This window comes from Fukomys damarensis, unplaced genomic scaffold (genome assembly GCF_012274545.1).
Source record: "Fukomys damarensis isolate Sample0158 unplaced genomic scaffold, DMR_v1.0_HiC HiC_scaffold_118, whole genome shotgun sequence".
NCBI lineage: Eukaryota > Metazoa > Chordata > Mammalia > Rodentia > Bathyergidae > Fukomys > Fukomys damarensis.
This window is the reverse complement of record NW_022901030.1, coordinates 2,268-26,725: the sequence shown is the minus strand read 5'-3', so window position 1 is coordinate 26,725 and position 24,458 is coordinate 2,268. Positions and strand designations below refer to the sequence as shown.

Here is a 24,458-nt window from a genome sequence, read left to right as displayed (position 1 = left end):
TTGTGTCAGGATGACAGCCACACTTTCTTTACCTCAGTATTGCGGAAAGCTTTATTGTGAATTGATTGTTCATTTTAATTAAGTTGTATTCCTTCTCTTACAAGATGAGATCCACTGGTAAATAAACAAGATTTGTCACGAAGCACACAGTTGCAAAATCTAATTCATAAACACTTAATCAACCTCAGTACAAGTGCAATTGAGGGAGAACATGAAGAAAACCAACTGGAGCACAACTGTGAAAAGCAGAAAAACTTACCACTACCGCATATCAATTCCCAATAACAATGGATCCTGGCACATGGGGAGTTCTGTAACCCTTCATTACAATTAAATGATTAAATGAGTTTAAATGTGTATTTCAATAAGTAAACTGTGCTACTATTTGTTGTCCAAAATGCAATGCAACTTTTCCAAATAACAGATATTACATGTGTGTTACCTCTAGATATAAGGCAAGGTTTTAAACACACCTTTTACTTCTGAGCTTTTGCAGAGCCTCCTTCACGTCCTTGTTCCGCAGGCTGTAAATCAGCGGGTTCAGCATGGGAATCACCAGGGTGTAAAAGAGTGAGGTCATTTTGTCCTGATCCAAGGAATAGGAAGAACTGGGCCGGAAGTACATGAAGAGAATCGTTCCCTGGAAAATGGAAACTGCAGTGAGGTGAGAGGTGCAGGTGGAGAAAGCTTTGAACCTCCCCTCGGGGGAGCGGATCTTCATGACCGACAAGATAATATAAAAATAAGAGACAAGGACTCCTGAGATGGTGCTCAGTTCTATGAATCCAAAAACGGTGAATAAAGCCAGCTCATTGACCTCTATGTCAGAACAGGAAAGGAGATAAAGTGGAGGTAAATCACAGAAGAAGTGATTGATCTCATTAGACCCGCAGAAACACAGGCGGAAAGCCAGTGTGGTGTGGATCAGAGCATCTGTCAGCCCCACCAGGTAAACCCCAGCCACCAGCAGGGAGCACAGCCTGCTGGACATGTGGGCTGTGTACAGCAGGGGGCTGCTGATGGCCTTGTACCGGTCGAAGGCCATCACCGCCAGCAGCAGACACTCTGAGTCTGCAAAGACACAGAAGGTCAGAAACTGCAGAGCGCAGCCCAGGAAAGGGATTGACTTCTTCTGGGCCACCAAGTCCACCAGCATCTTGGGCCCAATTGCTGTGGAGTAGCAGAGGTCACAGAAAGCGAGGTGGCTGAGGAAGAAGTACATGGGGGTGTGCAGGTGGGGATCCACTATGATTAAAGTCACCATCCCCAGGTTTGCCAGGAGATCGAAGAGGTAAACCAGGAGAAACGCAGTGAAAAGGGTCACTTTGATATCTGCGTTATCTGCAATTCCCAGGAAAATGAACTCATTCAAGGCAGAACAATTCCCTGTGTCCATTTTCCTGTTCTTATCTAAAGTTAAAAAAAAAGAGGTCCATTTTAAGTCTTCCGTACTTTGCAAAGTATCTGTAAAGCAGAACAGCTTTTGTTTCTGTAGCTTTGTTTTTTTTTCATTCTCACCAATACTTAATGCTTTTGAAAACCCTAGAAAACCATCAATCCAAAGCAGCAGTTGAGAAATTTTGAGTGAAATCTAAATGTATATCATTGTATGTTGCGTTTTTGTGGCTTCTCCAATATCTCTGGATATTTTACTATTCTATTTTCAGCAAATATACACTTGATTGAAATCTCAGTACAAGTTCCATTTAATATGAAGAAAAACAATTTTTTAGGGGAATTACATCATGAGAAATGCAGTTTAGTGCTTGCTATGCTTCTTAAAGGTAATCATTAACCTAGGAAAATAGTATACATTTTTTCCTCTGCAAAATTCATTGAGATTGTCAAAGACCGTTCATTACTTGTAGAAATAAAGGTACTACAGACAAATAGAGATAAATATTATTATTGTGCTCATCTAGCTATCATTAATATTTGATAAGTTCCAAATTAAGTATTATTGACTTCTTTCTTGAAAAGTATTATGATTTTGACACAGTACTCCTTCCTTAATATAGAAGAATTTTGGAGCTAAAAGATTAGTCTTCTGTTCACTCAAAAAGAAATGCTAAAATGCCAGTGGGAGAACGTACTTTAATCCTAAAATCTGCACTATATCACAGTCTATGAAGGTTTTTATTGCATAGAGCGAATTGTATTTATACAAAATTGAAAAGAGGATGAAGTAGAACTGTAAGTATAGAGCTGTGTAGTCTCCTCCTGGAGCATATGAACAGTCATTAAGAGATGATGTATTTTCAGGTGTGCATATGAGAAGTGGACTCTGAGGGTGAATACTGTGATTAGGTAAATTTGTTATATGATATTCATGCACCGAAAATTTCACATACTGTTATTTCTTGTGTTTTCTAATGTAATATTTCAAGTATATACTAATTAAGCTATAAAAACCTGAAATTTAGGTCCATATGTATACAATGATAAAATGAATAAAATCTACTGATGAACCCAGATAAAAGAAAGGAAAATGAGATTTTCTGCGTACTAATAAGCTCAGTAAGAACCTTTTTTTGAGGATGAATTACAACTTCAAATTAAAATCAGATTTCAGAATATGTTTACTAAGCAATCTGGCACTAAATCAAGTTTTCTCCCATTAGTTATGCTTGTTCATTTCTCTGTCTCTTTCTCTTCTTTTTTTTTTGCATTATTTGTTAAATTTAAAAACACAAGAACTTACCTGAGATAAGCGATGCTTTGGTAACTGAACATCAAGCAAAGAGTGTTTTATTCTAACAGGAACCTTTTGGGACTGAAATGTCCTAAGCTACTTTTATTAGGTTTCCACGTTGTGCAAACCTATAATTAATTGTGCCACTGGGTCTGAATTTTCCCCTGTGACTACAGGAACCACTGAAGCACAGGGGGAGCTTACCTCTTGGATATAGTTTCCAACTCATGTCTTCAGAGTGACGCTCTCAATGAATGTTATGCCACATGGTACATACAATACATGCACATTTTCTATATAAAATGTCACCTGTCTCATGCTCGTCCACCTCGAGCAGAATGTAATTAAACAGCCCTCAGAGAATCTTTACCAATGCTTTCCCATCTTTATTTGTTTTACAAGTGTTCAGCATTTTTTTTTCCAAATCACTAAACTATTACTACCTTGTCATGATATTGGGATAGAGATATAATACATGAATTATTGAGTTATAATACATGAATTACGAAGTTCACAGCGAACACTTCTTTGATGTGTAGGTGGTCACAAGGCTGGAGAATGACCAGGACTGTCTACTTATAGAACACTTTCCTCTGCTCAAAAAGGAGGACATCCGGAGTAGGAGAGAGTCCTCCCTCTCCTTTCCCGCCGTCCCTGGTTAACTCTAGGCTGCTTTCTGACTCTAGGTCTTCGTCTATTCTGCAGTTCAATACTCACAGAATACCACAGTATTTGCTTTCTTGGGTTAATACTTTCATTACCATGCTTTACATTCTCTTCAAGGAATAAACGATACATTGTTTTCCATGGATACAATTCATCGTGCATGTCCACTCACCAGTTAAAGAGCTTGCAGATTGTCTCCACTCTTCAGCTCCTAGGAATAATAGAGCCGTGGCTACTCCTTCATGCCCTGTCAACACCATAGTGTTCACACAATCTTGTCACATTCCCACCCCTAATCAGTTGTCAGCTTTCCTCCTTTCACTAATGTAATTCTGTTTGCAAGTTCTCCTTTAAATTTGGAGAATGATTTTTAAATCTCCACTAATGAAGCTAATGCAAAATTCACCTCTAAAATGTTTAGATTAATCAAAGAACCATGAATAGGAGTCTCTTGATCAAGGCACCCATATTTAGTTTTGTCCAACCAGGAAAAAAAATGGCATATCTTTTATAACTAATTGCTCTCTCTGATGCTCAAACATTTATTTCCTTCATGAGAAAGCAAAAGTAGGCACACACTGGAGAATCTAGCTCAGTGGTTCTGCTACCTACCTTGCAAGCACAAGGACCTGAGTTTGATTCCCGGTACCTAAAAACAAAAATCAAAAAAGAGAGAGAAAAAGGTCTAAATCAGGTGTGGTGGCCCATGCCTATAATCCTAGCACTTGGGGGGCTGAGGAAGAAGGATCACTGTGAGTTTGAGACCAGCCTGGGCTACATAGTGAGTTCCAGGGCAGGCTCAACTATGTAGTGATACGTGTCTCAAAAAAGAAAAAAAAAAAAAAAAGAAAAAAAAAAAACAAAGCAGGCCCAGACTGAAAAACTGCTCATGAACGCCCAGCATAAGGGAAGAAACAGGGTCTTTGGAAAGGTGAGTGTGACTTTAAGTCCAGGCAGCTGAAGTTTGTCTGAAGTTGTTCTGACTTTCTGAGCTCAAATTTGGTATCAATGACTTAAAAGTATCAGCAAGATTTCACATGCACCCAAGGTGCATGAGGATATGATATTTATGTACTTAGCTCAAGTATGACAATTTCGCTGTACAGGAAGTAAGGAAACCCCACCTTCATTGATAGCTTTTTAGTTTCATGAGTATTTGGTGTTATGTTCCTCTTTATTTGGAGAGGAACTGAGCCAGGGTTGCAGACGGTGACACAAAAACGTCAGCCATGATGAAGATGAAGCATTTTGTACCTGTAAATATGGAGGAAAAGCTGCATGGAAATTTCTGAGCACACCCACAACACAAACATTATTTGTTCACTGATAAGAAAATAATAAGCATTTTGGGGGATAGAGAGGAATAACTATAATCTACAAAGGCTAGGGTGCTAACATTCATAGCCGGGAAAGAGTCAGGAAGTGTCGGGGGTGAGTATGTCTTTACCGTAGAAAGTGCAGGGCATATTTTAAGATACTCAAACAAACTGCCAAAACTAATAACCAATTGTTACTATATCTTTGAATGCTGTCTCAATTCCTAAGCTAAAATAAGCACTCAATCTATATTACCTGACTCTATAGTGTTGGTAAAAATATTCGTCATAACTTGAGTTCTAATCCAAAGAAATTACTATGTTGTCACCGCATGGACTACTAAACATTATGATCACAGAAGAATAATTAGCTGTAAATTATTTTATTTTAGAGAAATTCATGGTGTTCACTCTGAGTATTCCTTCAGTCATTGATTTTAGAAACTCAAACTACTTCCAGAAATTGAAAGAATTTTAAATTTCTCTACAAAAACAGATAATTTTATCTTGACCTTGGAGGATGGACATGAAAATATGCAAAAGTAATAAGCAACCAAATTATGCAGTTATGATATTGGTATTGCCCCAGGGACCACAAAAGAATTTTTACAAGTTTCTGGCTCAATCCCCCATTTTTGTAATAAGTTTTATGACATTCCCCATTCCAAGGGCTTTGTCTATCTCATTTGGTCACTAAGTCCTTCTATGACCCGGGCACAGGAAAGACTCTTGTTGACCAGGAGGCTGAGCACTCCTGCAAGGTCTTCCCTGACCTCATCACCACAAGAGAACTCAGTAGGACCCAGGACTATTGTGAGACAGAGGTGATATTGTTTTGTTTCTCTTGATACCGGGATTGAACTCAGGATTTTGCCCTTCCCAGACACGGAAGGGGCCACTGACTATATCCCAGCCTTAGAATTTCTAACAGTTAAGTGTATTATGAAATGAACAATTTATTTAGAAATAAAAGCATTACTATAGGTTAGCAACAATTTCGAAATATTATACAATGAAAATTATTTCGTAGACTGCATTTATTGTAAAAAAAATTATCCACCTGATTATGAAGCCTAATAAATCTGACATCCTATAGGGGCACTGGCTGTCCGAGACCTAGGACAGCAAGTGGCTTAGTTCCAATATGGTTACAAAGGTGTCCAACAGCTGCTTGTGTGGATCTGTTTACAGCTCCCCTGGGCTGAGACCCAGCAGAATCCCCTGCCACAGTTCACACCCGAGACAGAATCCGGGCCAGTGTTGCATTTTGCAGGCGGCCAAGCGGGAGCGTCCTCTCCTTTCCAGGTGAGGCACAGACTCTCCTGTGCCCACCACGGCTGACTGGAGGATGCTGGCTCCACCAGCTATGGGAATGCGCTGTACTCCCTGCAGTCACGGAAACCTTCCTTTAATGGGCAAAGGCTTCATAAGCGTCCCGCAGGGAGACTGATCAGACACCGGATTACCTTCTGTCAGGACAGCACCCCAAGTTAGCCAGCGCAGCGAACCGTGTTCTGGGCACCACCTCCCACCTTCTTCCTCTCCTCTCATGGACCAGGTCTGACTGGAGCCAGCGCTGGCCTCAGACTTGGGACCCCCAGCCTCAGCAGCCAGGAGACCGCGAGGTGGTAGCTCTGCTCCATATTTGAGGCTTCCCTTCTCCTTGCTCTTTTTTCCTCCCCAGGGCCAGCGCTTAGGACTTTTCCCTTCTCTTCCTAGGGCTCCTGTGAGTAGCTCCCGCCCACCTGCATAATTTCCCAGGGCGAGGCTTAGAGAGCGCCCCAGATCTGCAGAGCCCTTGGTCTTCAGTGCAGCAGTTTCAGAGGTTTTGGGGCAGAGGCGGCTGGTCTGAGGCCGCGGGCTTCAGACCCCAGCACCTGGGCAGGGCCAGACTCCCACAGCATTTGCTTGTCTTGCTGCAATGTGGAACCAGTGGGCGCTGATAAATACAATATAAAAAGCAGTCTTCTTACTTCTATGAAGAAATCAAAACAAAATCTCATAACAAGGATGGTAGAGAGCGGCAACAGTGAACATACTAAGTATGACGACCTTAGAAGATTGGCGAAATTCACTCAGAGTGAAATTCATAGCGATGTATGTACACGTAGAAGCCCACAAGACGAAGTGAAGAAAGAAACGGACAGAACTTTCCTTTCAACAAACAAAAACACTAGTAGTATAAATAAAGCAATTTATCATGTCTTAAAATTCTTTACAAACCACAGAATAGATAATTCGGGAAATTATTTAAAATTCTCTCTACTCCCTATGCATCTGTTTTCAATGATGGTACATTATTAATATTTCATGGAAGAGCACCCACAAGATGTTGGAGCTTATGTGTCTGAATTATTTCACTTCTTATGTTCTTTGTTTGCCTACACATGCCTCCTTTTATCTTTCTTCATGGCGGAGTACTACTCCACGGCTTATACATACCGCTTTTCTTTACCCACTTTTGTGCTGCTGGCGGTGTAGGCTACTTCCAAGATCCTTACCCATCGTGTTACTATAGATGTGGGTAAACAAGTCCTCCTGTAATGTGAGGGGCAGATATGTAGAAGGGGAACATTTTGGTCAAATGGAATTTCCCTTACTAGTTTTGGAAGAACCTCTACACTCATTTCCATAGTGCTTCGGCTAGTTTACATCCCTTTAGACCGCACCCCTACGTGATGTAATTATCATTCCCGAGGAGCCCTGTGACACCGCACTTGGCATCGCTTGGTAAATCTCTCATCACTCACACTCTCTGTGTTTGTGTCTAGTGATAATTTTGCAGGTCTCATCTCTTTATTTCAAAGACTATCTTAAAGTATGGATACTTTATAAGGTTGCTAAAATGAATTGCATTATTGAAATGTAAAAAATGAGAACATGCAAACAAGTAGTTTTACTTTCCAAGTTAAATGTTAAAGATTATCACTTTCACTCTATGGTTATACCAATGAATTGAAATATAAAGCTTTCCCAATATTTATCTATCCTAAGTATGAGTCTTTATCCAAAAATGACCCCATATGTTAGAAAGAAAAAGCCCCTTAGCACTATCCCACTAACTATAAACGTTCAGGGGAAAAAATAACTGGCATTTAACTACCGAACACTTTCTTGAATAAAGAAGAAGAAAATTCAGCTATCTGAATTTGTTGATCAGCCATGTACCCGCAACACTGTGAAATTTATAAATTTTATACATTAATAAACTTCACTTCATAAATTTCAGAAAATACCCAGGAACATAAGCATTTCCTCCATAGTGGCTGTCTTTATCATCACAGTGCTCACTAGCATGGCCTTCCTCAGCTACCTGTTGCCAAATTCTTCATGCACATAAAACACTATCATAAGATTTTTGTGAAGAACACATATGAATAAAAAGTCATGTCATAGAAAATGCAAATGGGTAAAAAAAAAAGAGAAAAACAACGAAGTTCAGCAGGAAGCTGAGATGGCCCTTATCACCGGCCTTGCACACCTGTGACAGTCAGAGTTGGAGCCGCGGATTGGAATAACTGTCCCGGGAAACCCCACAGCAAAAGGGACAGGAAGGGGCTCAAGGTTTGAGACCCTCGTGTCTGAAGGTGGACATTCAGGATTCTACGGAGTTCACTCACTTTCCTCAATCCTGCCAGTTTAACAATGAAATAATTTTATACACTTTAGCTAGAGTTACAAGAAATAATTTTAGGTAAACTAATGCAATCAATCTATGAGAACTTCATATCATCCTGGAAAGAATTTCCAAAACTTTCACATTTCCACTTCTGTATAGGTATAAACATGTCTGCTGATTTGGGTTGTGTTTAAGAGATTAGGTAATTAAAAAAAGGTTAATCGGAGCCTTATTAGAATGCAGGAAAATATACATAAAATGTAAAACCATGTTAATGAAGCAGGAGTGCTCCATTATATCATGTGTCTTCCCAGGAAATTATTAGGCAGAGGGATAAATGATGTGAGCTGTTCTTCTGGTATCAATAGAAAAGAACCGCATAGTCCTGCATGGTTAGTTAAATAAATTCTAATGATGATTCAACAAAAGTTCTAGATTTATTTAGGGTTCATCTGGTTGTCTACTCACTAGAAATATTAATTGTTTCATTACTTAATTGCTAGCTACTATTATATGCTATATAGATTAAAAGAAAATATCAGAAAATACAACTACTATATACATATTTAGGAAAATATCATCTGTTAAATTTAACCCACAAGACCTAGGGATTTAGCTCAGTGGTTCGGTATCCTGCCTTGCAAGTGCAAGAACCAGAGTTTAATCCCTGGTACAAAAAAAAAAAAGAAAAATTTAACGCGCAAGACAGAAGTTTGAATTTGTATAATTTCAAGGTAAAGTTGATGCATGTTAACATTTAATTTAGTATGTTTATGCATGGCTTACTGAACACAGTTGAACCTGTCCACTGTACATCCAGGCAAGGTACATTGGAAGCCAACATAAAAATGTAATGAAAGCACATTAACTACTCAAATTGAGACTGCAGAGTGCTGAAATATTTCTCTGACAACTATATGACCAAAATATCAAGAAGAAACATGGCACTGCATTTGAAGAAATAATTTTTTCAGGGCAGCAATGACGTCCTTGTTCCTGAGGCTGTATATCAAGGGGTTGAACATGGGAATCAGGATAGTGTACAAGAGAGACAGCAGTGTGTCAGTTCCTGCAGAGTGGCTGGACTTTGGCCTTAGGTAGTTGGTGCTAGCAGATGCAAAAAACAGCACCACAACCAGCAGGTGGGAAGAGCATGTGGAGAAGGCCTTGTCCAGGCCTTGAGCTATTGGCAACCTCAGAATGGTGGAAATGATTTTGCTGTAAGAGGTAAGGATCAGCATGAAAGGGACAGCAGCAAACAACATCGTTATCACACAGGCAGACACCTCCTGAGCAGAGGTGTCCCCGCAGGCCAGCTTGAGAATGGGGGGTATGTCACAGAAGAAGTGGGCGATTTGGTTGGACTTACAGAAATGCAGAGAGAAGATCTGGCATGTTTGCCCTATCTGGACAGGAACTGGACCCAGTCAGGAGGCAGCTGCCAGCTGAGCACACTTCTTTGGGTTCATGAGCAGAGAATAGTGCAGAGGGTGACAGATGGCCACATAGCAGTCATTGGACATCATGGCCAGCAGGAAGCACTCAGTGGCAGCCAGCATAAGGAAGAAATACAGCTGTGTGGCACAGCACAGAACGGAAATGTTCCTATTCTGTGTCCAAATGTTGAACAGAATCCTAGGAAAAGTGACTGAAACATAACAGATTTCCAGAGAAGAAAAATTTGCCAGGAAAAAATACATGGGTCTCTGTAGTGCAGGGTCCAGGGTTGTTATGGTGATGATGAGGCTGTTTCCAATTAGCACGACCAAGTAAATGATGGTGAACACCCCAGACAGAAAGCCCTGGAGCTCTGGAAGGTCCGAAAACCCCAGCAGGACAAAGTGCCTCACTGTGGAAACATTGCCTACTGCACTTATCCCTTCAGGTGTCATCTATGGGAATAAACAGAAGTTCAAGAAATTTCATGAGCTTTACCTTTATTTAATCATTTTTAATACAAAGTGGTACACTAAGTTCTTTATCCCATTCCCTGTTGAAGCAAAAATTATAACTATAGGAGCTCAAAACTAGTAGCTCTTTATTTTCATAATTAATAAATACGCAGGAATGATCTTTTTTTCTCTCTTCGAAGTGACATTATATTTGATGAAGAGTTGCATTATTTTAAATACTATTTGCATTTGAATTCACTAAAGCTCAAGCTCTAAGTTGTAGCAAACTCTAAAATGTAGCAGTGGTTAATTTCATTACTTTACCATGATTTCCTCACTTGTCAAAGTCCCTTCCTACCATTTTCAGTTCTAAATGAATTGTGTTAAGTGAACACTTTTATAAAATACAGAATAGTTCTTAGCGCTTAGTAGTTAATTTTTATTTTATTTCTTCCTGTATTATTTTCATAGTTTAACTCATCTTTTATTTTCTCTATGAGATGCTTATTATTAAGAAATCATAATGTACTAACAGTAAAACATGGAATATTACTGAGTTTTACAGTTTTATTGCATTTTAATGTAAGATCTATGAATTGAGCTTTTGTAGCTTTATCAGAAGTTTTCATGGAGCAGAGTGAACTTCCTTCCTTCCTTCTTGTTAAAGTTCATAATTTAAAAGGCACACCTAATGTCCATGACGTGCAGGAAGTAACGAATTAGATCGTGCAGATTCGAATTGTGCAGTCATGATAGACGGGAGCATGGACCAAAACTCATCTCTGTGACTTCCCTGCATCTCTCAGGTCTTCACTAACTGTTGTTTAATCTTCACATTATTTATACCATTGCATCTTCTCCTTACTGGGTGTATGTGCCTGTTTTTACATATCTAGGTGTATAAAAATGTGATATTTTTAATCTCATTATGTTCTTTCCTTCTTGCAAGACTTATGCTGTATATTTCCATTGGTATTTCACAGATTTTCTTTGCAATTCAGTATTTCACAAAATTGGATTCCCGAACTTGACTTCAAAATTACCAATGAGTAGAATTTTTTGCAGGACTAGACTTGTCCCCAGGGTGCACACCAGGTCCTCTCCAGTCTGCAGGTCTCTCCCCCAGACACAGATTGAGTAGAACTTCCTGTGTGACTCTGTGTGCTCAGAATGTGAGGTTAGAGTCTGGCAATTACCAACTACTGAGATTTCATCACACCTGCTGAAGTAGCCGTTCATCTCCCTGTTTCTGTGATGCACTGGATCACATCCATGTTATGTGTTGTTTGAAAAGCAGTGGAGACTAAATCACCGTGCAGAAGAGACACAGGAGAACCCTAAACTGAGAATAGTGGTGAGTCAGCACCGTGATCTCAATGGGGGTTAACAAATACACAGACGCAGGTGCTGGGACCATCGGGCACATCTGTGAGCCCAACTCTCTGGGAGGCTGAGGAGGATGGTCTCCGCGAAAACCCAGTCACACCAGGAGAGCCTATCTGAAAAGTATATACAGGGCTGCACAAAACTCTGTATTCAGTCTCCTCTATTATAAAACTATCACACACGCATGCACGCACACAAACACACTCACACTCAAGTGGAGAAATAACAGTCCGGGCAGCATGGAGCACCCTGAAGACTTTCTGAAAGTGAAAGGAGAGACACACATGATTTCCTTTGTCACCTAAAAATTCCAGACAAAACACTAAGGTACATCTGAAAGAGTGCTTTAAAGATTTCAATAAATTTTCACAATTATACACTTCCCCTGATGAAACGTGATGCTTCAGACTCCACAAGTACCAGGACTGGATATCAGCTGAGAGAGAACAGGGAGGCTGTGAGGGTGAGGCATGGATGGGAAGCTCTCCTTAGAGTGAGAGCCAGGCCCTGCCCATACTGGAGTTGAAAATAGAGAACGTGCTGCTCTACGGGTATTTTTAAAAATTAAAGTAAAGGATATATTTTGAGCATTTTCATCATAAAGATAAACAAACATTTGAAGAAACAAATTCACTCTGAATTGAGAATTATACAATGTGTGCAAAGAGCACGTGGCAGAAGATAAGCACAGAAACACACATACTAATATATAAGTATTTATCAGCCAAAAGAAAAAGATAAAAATAAAGGCACATCCTGCCAAAAAAGTTCTGTAACTGGGTTTCCATTATGGTCAGAAATTAGTATATAATGAAGACATCACTGAGATACGACTTCAAGTTAAGATGAATCTATGCTCTGGGTCACTATCCGACCCCTCCACACCACAATCGTATTTACTCAGCTCCTGTTCACTCGGACTGGACACTCATGTGAGAACAGCAAGCAAAGCACCCAAGGCAGCCCATGACTCAGAAGCCGGTTCAGTGATGTCCACTCAGTGTCCTGCTCGTTACTTACTGGAGGTCGTGCTGTACAGAGAGAGCACTTGGGACTCACTTCAGATACCGTGCTTCAGTGTGAACTTACACACAGTTGTCATTTAGTGAACAGCCAGAATCACAGTGCTGCTAGTTAAAATATAGTAGGATTTAATACATGATCTTATTATAAAGAAAATGCTTTTCATTTTGGTCCTATGTGAACTTGTCATAAGTAAGGCTAGAAAAGCACAGGGTCTCTGGATCAGTGCTTTGAAACTTAATATAACAAAATTATTTTTGTGGAATTAGGATTTAATTTCCAGTGCTAAAGCTACAGGAACTCATAGAATTAAATTTGTATCAGATGGAAGGAGCTCATGCTTAGCTGTTTTGATCAAAGTTAAACATAATATTTACCTTTATTCGCTGCAGAAGAGGTGAGAGAGGAAGCGGATTTATTTTAAGGCTTTATAATTTATTTGAAACAGAGGTTAACAGTCAGCTAAAATATGTTCTGTCACCAGAGCTAATAATACTCTTTAAGTGTTACATATTTTTACCCTGGAGACAAACTCCTTTCTCAAGTGAACTTCTAATTGAGCTAAGCCATTCTGCCTGCCACCCAAGGAATTTGGAGGACACCAAAGCCCTCTGTGGCCTTGCTGCTCCCATAAGTTAGCAAACACACACCCTTTGAAGTAACTGCTACAAACTATGAGCTGTGGTCGGGACAGGACAGTATAATTACCACACCAAGTGAGATGGTCTTTAGAAGATTCATGCACACCATGTGTGAGACTAGAAGGTTACTTTTTCTACCATCTTGCATTGAAATGTAAGCATTCTCGGGCCGGCCAGATGGTTCTATTATCTTTACTATAAGTCTTCCTACCAGTCTGGCCTCATCATACCTTCCCCTGAAAATGGGATGGGAGATGGGGTAATGAAATAGGACCTCACACCTACTTCTTCAGGAGTAAAAACTGGCAAGGAATTCAGGATTTCTAGACACAACTCATGTAAAATATCATTAAAAGAATCCACCAAGCTGAAAGAGAGGCTATAAAATGTAATTTCCAGCTGAGTTTCCCTGTGAGTAGTTATGAGACTCTATTTCTATCATTAACAGCCCTTGACAATCAAAATATAAAATTTCATGTAGTGAACTGACCTGCACATGGTTGGAGAGGGCAGGAAGGAGAGAAGGGGGAAAGAAAGAAGAAAGGATCACCATGCAAAATGTGTGTGCACCACACCCCATGATGAGTATGTTTCTGATACATCACAAACGCACATGAATAAAAGTTTATTTAAAAAGTGGGTTTTGGTCCCCATCAGCAGCTCCTGTTCACTGGAGAAGTCTCCTCATGGGAACAGAGGTGAGGGGGTGTGGCAGACAAGCCTGAATGCTCAGCTTTCTGCCACTGTGTCTGAGAAAATTGATATAGTTTAGAAAAAATATGGGATACTCTGTGTGTCTAACTTTGTTGTCAAAACATAATGGAGATCTCGTCGGGGAGACCAATGATACTGCTAGAATAAAAACTCCCTGAAGAGATATTTATGGCTCTCGGAAAAATGCCTTAGCCTCCTGAATGGCATAAGAATGGGAAGTTTAACAGAACAGAAGGAGATGCAAGAAGAGCCTCCCTCAGCCCAAAGTTAAATCTGAGTTGGCAATTCTGATCCCACTTCGGGATAGTAAGGGAGGTGTCAGGAGGATTTTAATAGGTTCAGAAAATGGACAGAAACCAATGAACAAAGTGTGGAAATTTTACTATCTTGGTGCTTAAGATTAAGTAAGTACTGTTGAAAAATAAAGATCCTGGAGATACAGGAAAACTGTATCCTGAAGAAGAAAACTGTAAACACCACAGATGTCCTAGGCTCTCCAGAAGGCTGTGATGTCCCAGGCCCTGCTCTCTCTGCAGGGTTCCCCAAGAGGCCACTCAATCCGGTGTTTCAACTGAAGAGAACCAACAGTCTAGCTCCCTTAGCAGTGAAGGTACCATGCAAGCTGCACAGAAAAATGGCTAAGGAGGCCAAAGTCCTCTTGGTCTTCTGTGGTTCGAGGTCATCCGCTAATGCGAAGCCTCATCAACTCTCAGAGCCAGGTCATTGAAGACACAACCCCTTGAATAAGAACTGTGGCAGTTGTGACACTTGCTGTGTGGCCAGTTTCCTTACAGGAAGAATGGGTCAAGTTGCAGGGTGAATTCTTTATAAAAGAAGCCATCAAGTGGCCCCTGGCAGTGGGAATCAGGAGCTCCTTCCAGAGACAATGTGTGAGCTGGAAGTCCCTCACCCTTTCCAGCAATACTCCAGGGGTGCAGTCCAGGAAGTACACATGAAAGTCAGGAGTTCCCTCTCCTGCCATCTGGCTGATGCCATCCCTCAGAGAGAGCTAAGGACAGCAGCTTGATTATAATGTGGCTAAGGACAACAGGTTGATTATAATGTGGCTTAGTGTAATCCTTTTTGATGGAATTTTGGGAAATCTTTGAATCTCCTGAACCGCACTTGAATTTTTATATCTTCCCCCAAATGTGGCAGCTTTTTGGCTGTTGTTTCCTCTCCTCCTCCTCCTCCTCCTCCCTCTCCTTCTTTTTCCTCTTCCTTTTCCTCTTCTCCCTCCTCCTCCCTCTGTCTCTCCTCTCCTCTCTTCCTTTCTCCTCTCTCTCTCTCTCTCTCTCTCTCCCCCCCCCCTCTTTCCCTGGCATTTTGGACAGGGTCTCACTCTGCAGTCCAGGCTGGCCTGGAACTCACAGTAACCCTCCCATCTCACCTTCCCAAGTGCTGGGATCACAGACACACACGAGCCTGCTCAGCTTGACTGTTTTTTTTTTTTTTTAAATAAGCCTCCTGGCCATCATTCTTTTTTGCTTATATTTCTTTAATTCCTGTGACATAAATTTTTGTTTCTTCTTATCACATAAACCCTGTGAGTTTGTGTCACTCCTGTTCATTATTTTTCTTTCTTCAACTGAGATTCTATATTTTCAAGTAACCTGTCCCAGAATTCATAGACTTTTCATATCCTTTATTAATTCTGGTGTTACTGTTTTCTCTATTACCTTTTTTATTTTATTCTTTCCATTTTTTATTCCAACATTTTGGTTGGTTCTTCTCTCTGATTTCCATCTTTTTGTTGAAATTCTTCATTTTTTGATTCCAGTGAATCATCTCTTTGTTTTCCTCTAATGAGATTCCTTGAATTTCCTTAGATAAATTATGCTGAATTTTTAGATGGGGAGAATATAGATTTTTTTCTTTAAAGACAATTATTAGGAATTTGTTTTTTATTGGAGATCTATTTCTTTGCTTTTCCCCCTTCATTTTCAATTCATGTTTCTTACGTATTTATGTTGACATCTACACATTGGAGGGAATGGTTCTTCCTAACTTCCCAGGCTGGCTTCAGTGGGGAAAGACTTTTCACTGTGGAAGATCGTGAGCACTGAGTCAGGGAGACGGGTTGGTTCCTACTGGATGGAGTCAGTGGCATCGACTGTGCTGTTCTTTCTTGGGCAGTCGGGGTGGAGAGCATGGCAGGGCCATCATGGCGAATAATGTGTGGGTGACCAGGGCAGCGCTGAGGGTCACAAAGTGTTCAGTGGCCAAGTTCCCTGCAGGTCTCACACTGTGCCCAAACTGGTGAGTAAAACGGATAATGAAACACCAAAATACTATTATTTGGGATCCAAAGATGGCAAATGTTTACATTTTTAAAATTATGCAGTAAAACACACATTAGCATCAATCCCCTCAAAATACCGGAAATACTTCCCCTACTCTAAGAGGACGTTTATCCCACTTTAATTTTTTTAATTTATACATTTACCACTTTTTGATCACATCTCATAATGTCTCTCTTCCAAGGGAAAGTCCAATTCACTTAAGATAATGCCTCCAAAAACTGTTCTGATTACCAAGATGAAAGTCTCCATTCAATAATAGATAAGAACTAAAAACACAGAATGTTTCCTTGGAGCTCAAGATGAAATGCATTTGAGACGCTATTAAAGAAGGCACTAAACAGATTATGCTAACTAAACCTATGACTGCAAAGTATTTACAATTTTGTATTAAATTCAGTAATTTCACTAACATCACACATAATATTCAAAATGGATGAAACCATAGATTTAATATTTAACGCTATGGTGTGGTTTGTCATCTCCAAATATAAGACTAGGTCAAATTGAGCTTCAAAATGGAGAAGTGGAAATATCACACATTTCCAAATAGATCTGATTTAATTTATACTTTTATTAGTACCTGTTTGCAGTCCATAAGATTATATTCCTTGTGGGGAGTTGGGTCATGTGCATGACATATGTTAATTCATTTTTCCTCCAATCACAATCTTTATGCAAATGACAAATGAGGTCATTCACATTCGAGCAGGTCCAAAAATGGATGTCATTGGTTATTAGATTCCAATTATGCTTAACATAGTAAATGGAAGTGAGATGTTAGTCTTTCTGTCCTTTTCTATGGTAGCTGAACCATATTAGATCATATTTTTTCACCCAACTTATTTCATTGTAAGGGCTTAAGTCTCCCAGAGCACCAAATTTTACTGCATTATTTGAATATGATTGATTAAAATGCTATGCTTTCTCCTGGGAACACTGTAGCAACCCTGGTAAAAGCTGAACTCCTGCTTCTTTACCTCTTGTCAAGAAATTGATTAATGCAAGGATTTCCCAAAACTTACTCAACAGTATGCTTCATGGCTGTTCCAAGTTCTTGGGAAAGCAGAAGCAATGAGATTGGAATACACCTTTCTTAATTCTTCCCGTGTCTTTGTCATTGTCTGTCCTGTCCCTTCCACTTTTAAAACGGTCTGTTTCATGTCCCAGTTAGAAATACTGTGATCTTACATGCTGCTGTTTCATTCAACACTGCTCCAGTCTTCTCCCTCAACCCCATGCCAAACAGGCTTTTCAGTTAATTTACAGATGGACAATCCACTTAGCATGCTCTTTGTGGTTTAAGTATTTCATAGTGAATATATGTGTCTACACTTCCGAGTGGCCAGTACACAGACTGGCATGAATACATTTGCGTTATTAACTCTATTTAGATTGTTAAGATGGTGGGTGTTCAACAAAGAGTAAAAATAAACAACAGTTCAGATCTTTATCTAATAATGTGGTTCATGTATATGATAATTATTCTTTCTGCAAAAAAAACCAGTTTAGACAATATTTTAAAAATCAGGATATAGGGCTGGGGATTTAGCTCAGTGGTTCTGCTGCCTGCCTCACAAGCACAAGGACCCGAGTTCGATCCATGGTACAAAAAAAAAAAAAGGATATATTTATTTTTGGAAAAACTTGCACATTATTATTTAGAGTAGTAAGAGTGGATTTGTATACATTCCAAAATATTCTCCATACTTACTGTTACAGTGCTCTACCCTTACCCAAGGCTGATTTACAATCCTAGCCAACAATTTTTGGGATGCTTTCACTAGTACCAAGACCTAAGTACTATATTCTCGTTCTTCTGCACATAAAGATATTTCCACTCTCCCTTCCATGAAAGGCTCTGTAAGTTCTATTTGAGTCTGCTTTCTCTGAACAAGAGTGAGGCACATTACATTTCAAAGAATAAAATATGAACATGTTATGATGTTTTACAGCCCGAGTTTTGTCTTCAGTTTCATCATGACACAGATGATTTTGGTGACAACAGTAAATAATTAAAGTTCAACCTGTGCTAAATAAGTTCATGTATTCACAAGGGAAAATATAGAACCTTAGATATAATTACTGACATCGTTGCAAAACACCAAAGCCTGAGGGAAACAGCTTTAGAGAGCTTCAGTCCCAAATACACCTGATATAATAATGTGCTCTGTACTTGATTTTCTAATACCAAAAAAACCTGCTCATTTCAGGTAAGTTCTTGAATTATCAAAATTTTAAATGTAAGGTTAAACTTATCATATGGAAAAAGATTTATAAATGAATAATTTTATGCCAACTAAGTTAAATTTTGAAATCCTATGATCTAAAACAACAATTTATGCTCAGAATTGGAAAACGCCAGCTGAAATTATATTCCACCAAGCAGTGTTTTAATTATTGTATTTCAATCTATGCTCATAAACAAGTGTTTACTCATCATCCTGTAAGTACACTCATTCCTTCGATGTTATTTTTTCTTTGTGTTAACTAATTTAAAAAACTGAAATGATAGTTGCACATAACAATATGTAAAACTTAACTCCATATGGAGCACATACTATAATTTTCTAGGCAAAAAATAACAAATAAACACATAAAAAAGGCACCAATAAAAAGCAACCAATCATTTCCTGTATTCTAATTCTCACATCAGTAGAGATTCATATGAACAAATGCAGGAAATCATACACATATACCGAAGAGAGTGAGGACTAAACACCACAAAACTGTCTATCGTCCCTCATAGCTTTTTCACTTTTTCAAATAAAAGTCCATTTAAAGTCAGGTATGATGTAAATTCATATCTATAGTATTATGCTTAAATTTCTTCTTAAGCATTTCTCTTTTAATTGTCAGGACCATGCTGCAGACTGCCCCTGGGAATAGGACCTTGGGGCAAAATGATAATATGAATCTCAGGCAAAAAGTCAATAATATGCACAATTTGTCTCGTGTCTTATCAAAGTCAAAGAATATACTGATTAGAAACTGTAGAATATAATTCGCTTTGTATTATTCTATGACATAGTTGTCCCAGAACTACTACAATGTTTTGTGAGTCAATTGCGATCTTTGAGAAACATAGTAATTGGCATTATTTTGTGTCAATGTTAGTGTTTCCAAAAATACTAACTGCTTAGTCCTGCATCTTGCTGCTTATTAATCCTGAGAATGATGTTTCTTCCACATGAATTTGAAAATGCATTGAGACTTTGGCCCATTAAAACTAGACTTCCTGAAGGTACAGAGGCATTAAAGAACATGTGTAAAGTGATATCCCTTATGAATGGAGTCTAGATTCCAACTGAAAGTTTTTTGATTGATGTCTAAGGATTTTAAAGTATTGCCAATAAATGGAATGCTTTTGAAAAAATGACGCATGACTGGATAATTTTCTGTAGTTAAGAAACAAAATTAAAGGTGAAGAAAGTGATCTACCCTGGAGATGATTTGGGGATGTGCAGAAAAATTAAACATGTGTCTATCTTAACAATTTTTTCTAGGTTTCAAGAGTATAAAAAAGGGAATGGACAGAGGAAATTGCTCCTCCTTGAGAGAATTCATTTTCCTGGGAATCACTAATAACGCTGATATCAAAGTGACCCTTTTTACCGTGTTTCTATTTGTTTACCTCATTAATTTCCTGGGGAACACTGGGGTGATCATATTAATTAGAATGGATTCCAGCCTTCACACGCCCATGTACTTTTTCCTCAGCAACCTCTCTTTCTCTGACCTCTGCTGCTCCACTGCAGTTGGCCCCAAGATGCAGGTGGACCTGCTCGCCAACAACAAATCCATTTCCTTTGTTGGCTGTGCTCTGCAGTTCTTCACCTTAATCATGTTTGTGGACTCAGAGTGCATGCTGCTGGCAGTGATGGCCTTCGACCGGTACAAGGTCATCAGCAGCCCCCTGCTGTACACGGCCCACATGTCCAGCAAGGTGTGTTCACGGTTCCAGTCTTGGATTTACCTGGTGGCACTGGCAGATGCTTTGATAAACACAGTACTCGCCTTCAGCCTGTGTTTCTGTGGGTCTAATGAGATGAATCATTTCTTCTGTGATGCCCCTGCTCTCCTTTTGCTGTCTTGCTCGGAGACGCAGGTCAATGAATGGGTGATATTTATATTTTTGGGTTCATTGAACTGAGCACCATCTCAGGAGTCCTCATCTCCTATTGCTACATCATCTTATCCGTCTTAAAGATCCGCTCTGCCGAGGGGAGGATCAGGATCAGCAGCTGAGAGAGACCGCTGATTTATCCAATGCAGAGAACCAACAAAAGAATCAAGGAAAGGGAAAATAGGCACATTGATTTCAAATGTTAATGAAAAGATTAATCTCCAGAAACTGACAATATGGAGTGACATATGTAATTCATCTGTCCTGGAATTCAAAGTAATGGTCATGAAAATGCTCAGAGTTCCAGAGATCAATGCAGAAATAAACTGGAAATTTCAACGAAGAAAAGGCACAAAAATCACAGATAGAATTATTAGAGTAGAGTGATTTTTACTGATGAACTTAAAATTAAATAGGGGAATTTAATAGAAAATGAGATCACTCAAAAATAGTTACCTGAGAACCTAAAGAGAGTTAAACAGAAACTGTACAATCTGAGAAGAAAAAGTAAAAAAAAAAAAAAATAGAGGATGATTTAAGAGACTCACAGAACAAGAGCAGGCATAACTACATGAGCCGAAAGAAAAAGAGACAAAGAAAAGGACAGGCATATATTAAAAAATAAAACAAATCATTTCAAACCACAGGCCAGGACTAGAAAGAATTCAAAAACATCTCCCTGGGGACACACCAAACTAGGAATGAGAAGATTTTAAAACAGAAACTTTAAAAATTTGGGGGCTTAGCATGGAAAATGAAAAATCATAATGTCGTCAGAAGATTTTTCATCGGGAACCATGAAGACCAAAAGGGGTTGGGTGACTTTCAAAATCGTAGAAAAACACTTACCAATCAAGAAGACTATGGTGGCCAGCAAATTTATCACTTAAAAATGGAGGTTTACAAATATTTGCTAAGATGAATAACACCAAATAGTTTATCACCACTAGGATGCCTTACAGGGATGCTAAAGCGCAGAGCGTGGTGGTGCAGTCCTGTAATCCCCGCACTTAGGAGGGTGACACAGGAGGATAGCTATGAGTTTGCGGCTCTGTCTGAGGAACACAGTGAGCTCAAAGCCAGCCAGGGTCAGAAAAAGAAAAAGGAAAAAAAATGCTAAAGGTTACTTTTCAAGCTAAAAACAAAAGGATGATATTTAGTAAGATATGAGGTATAAAACACACTGATAAAAGTACATTGTCAAATACAAAATATTTTAATAAAATAATTCTCTGAAGAACAATAATATTCCTGAGTGAAGTAATAAAGGAAACTTTAAAATGGAAGAGAAAAAATAGGCAACAGATGGGAAAGATTAAACACAGGATTATTTGAATATTACGTACTATATACACACAAATAAAACACTTTGCGAGTTTCTTCTCAAAATAGATGAATTTCATTGCAATTAAAAAAAATAAAACTTTACTTTTTGCTTAAATTGATGCCATTCACAGGAGAGAATATAGGATGACAAACATAATCACACCAAACCCAGGGGAAATAGCGTCAGGAACGGAAGTCCCAACTGACACCGACCAAAATAAAATGCTCTGGGCTTAATGCTGAGCTCCCAGGACCTGGCTCACCTCAGGTAGGTGCAGAATCAGATAGAAAGGCACAGAGTAAAAGGAAAATAATTTAGTTTTTCCAAAAAAAAAAAAGAGAGATTTTGGAATAAAACATTTTATGTATGCCCTTTTTAATAAACTGTCCAGGAAATTCTAGTGCCTGAAAATATTTTACCCCAAGAATGTAAAAAATCTGCCTGAACTTCATAGAATCCATAACATAATACGTTGATTCTTTTACTCTCATGTGGATTTATGGGAGGGGCCCTGATTCCTTTTATCATTGTACAAACACGTGCCTGATTTTAATAGATTTTAAAATTTGTTTTATGTCAAAAATACTTTGCTTATAACACAATAATAATGATGTACGAAGATTTAACTCTATGTAAAATAAATTCCTTCTTTGCTTAATCTTATAATAACCCCACAAATGTCAATCGCTGTATACCAGCTTTCATTAATCAACAGAGAGACCTAACACATAAAGTGTCGGACACTTGTGGGAGCTCACATGCATGTTCGAGGAAGCCTGTGTATTTACGGTCCCTTTTGCTAATTCATGTCCTAACATAGCAGCCTGTCTTACATAGAAGAAACGCAGAGCAATGTGCAAATTCTGCTGGCTCTGCTTCTCCTCAATATATGTTTTTTAGAGTCCTCATCCCTTGGAATCAGACCACTGCTGCACACAGGTAAGGTGCACTGTGAGGAAACCAGGAAAGACACTTAAACCAGTAGTCCATACCCTGGATTTCATCCCACTTCTCATACTAAAGAAACAAACAATAAGAAATGTAATGTGGCAAATTTCATTAGTAGCAGCATAAGCGTTCTTTATTCATAGGAGTAATGTATATATAGAAGTAATATTGTGAATATTCAGGATTTGGGGGATTAATGTCATCACTTTTATCCACCTGTATACTTTGAAGCATTGCAAATTCTTGCTCTTACATCTCACACCCTAACTCTCCAAGTCTCTGGATATTAGACATTAATTTGAGGATCACCTGGAATTACAATCTATTCCATTTTATTGTCTGAGGTAAGAAAACCAGGGTCCAAAGAAATTATAGCGCCTGCAAAAAGGCACAAACTTCATAAGCGGTATTTTAATTTCTCAGGATATCATAACTCTCTGTCTCAGCTGCATTTTATTTTTTTCAAATAGATAAAAGATTCCAGAATAACACGCATAATTTTCCAAAACGAAAACAGATAATTTTCCAAAACTAAAATGGCATTAAACAAATTGTATTCTAATTTTAAAATACATCATTGATCTTCAAAAACCTAAAGCACACAGCTATACTTTTAATTGTTTTATCATTTTATCAGTACTTCAGAGAAGAACAGGGACAATGGACCAGAAAAACTGCTCATTGACTAAATTCAGGTTCGTGGGAATTACCGGTAACCCCGAGATGAAAGCGGCTCTATTTACTGTGTTTCTCCTCGTTTATGTTGTTGATCTCCTGGGAAATCTGGGAATGATCCTCCTAATCAGAATGGAGTCCCAGCTCCACACGCCCATGTACTTCTTCCTCAGCCACCTGTCTTTCTGTGACCTCGGCTACTCAACGGCAATTGGGCCCAAGATGCTGGTGGACCTGTTCAGGAAGGACAAATCCATCCCTTTTCTGGGCTGTGCTCTGCAGTTCCTCATCTCCTGCACCTTTGCAGATTCGGAGTGCGTGCTGCTGGCGGTGATGGCCTTCGACCGGTACAAGGCCATAAGCAGTCCCCTGCTGTACACAACCCACATGTCCAGGAGGCTGTGCTCCCTGCTGGTGGCTGGGGTTTACCTAGTGGGGCTGACAGACGCTCTGATACACACCACACTGGCTTTCCGCCTGTGTTTCTGCGGGTCTAATGAGATCAATCATTTCTTCTGTGATTTACCTCCACTTTATCTCCTGTCCTGTTCTGACATAGAGGTCAATCAGCTCGTATTATTCATCATTTATGGATTCATTGAACTGACCACCATCTCAGGAGTCCTTATCTCCTATTGCTACATCATCTTATCCATTTTAAAGATCTGCTCTGCCGAGGGGAGGTTCAAAGCTTTCTCCACCTGCACCTCTCACTTAACTGCCGTTGCCATTTTCCAAGGAACTCTGCTTTTCACATACTTCAGACCAAGTTCTTCCTACTCCCTAGACCAGGACAAAATGACCTCACTGTTTTACACCCTGGTGATTCCCATGCTGAACCCGCTAATCTACAGCCTACGGAATAAGGATGTGAAAGAAGCCCTGGAAAAAATTAAAAATAAAAGGTGGTTTTAAAGATTGTACAGAATGCCCCACATATAGTAATTGGCATTAAAATGATGTGGCAGAATACATAATTTAGTTTAATGAAATAAGTATTAATGCTAAGACCTAATCATATGAAAATGGTGTGAAGTAGTTCTTTCATCTGTAATATTTTATCATTTTTTTAGATAGGGTCTTAACTGTGTTTCCAGAATGCCAGTGAATTTATAATTCTCTTTCTTAACCCT

At 39.2% G+C, this 24,458-nt stretch overlaps 2 protein-coding genes and 2 pseudogenes across 2 annotated transcripts; 2 read left to right on the top strand and 2 right to left on the bottom strand.

Moving 5' to 3' along the window:
- Positions 1-463: 463 nt before the first annotated feature.
- LOC104877139 (olfactory receptor 5W2) lies at positions 464-1,396 on the bottom strand. The gene has a single exon (XM_010645517.1). It carries the CDS (start codon positions 1,394-1,396, stop codon positions 464-466), a length of 933 nt encoding a protein of 310 aa, XP_010643819.1.
- Positions 1,397-9,222: 7,826 nt separating this feature from the next.
- Positions 9,223-10,185, bottom strand: LOC104877193 (annotated as a pseudogene).
- Positions 10,186-19,778: 9,593 nt separating this feature from the next.
- On the top strand, positions 19,779-20,497 carry LOC104877195 (annotated as a pseudogene).
- Positions 20,498-23,295: 2,798 nt separating this feature from the next.
- On the top strand, positions 23,296-24,240 carry LOC104877145 (olfactory receptor 5W2). Its single transcript, XM_010645526.2, has one exon. It carries the CDS (start codon positions 23,311-23,313, stop codon positions 24,238-24,240), a length of 930 nt encoding a protein of 309 aa, XP_010643828.1. The 5' UTR covers positions 23,296-23,310.
- Positions 24,241-24,458: the final 218 nt, after the last annotated feature.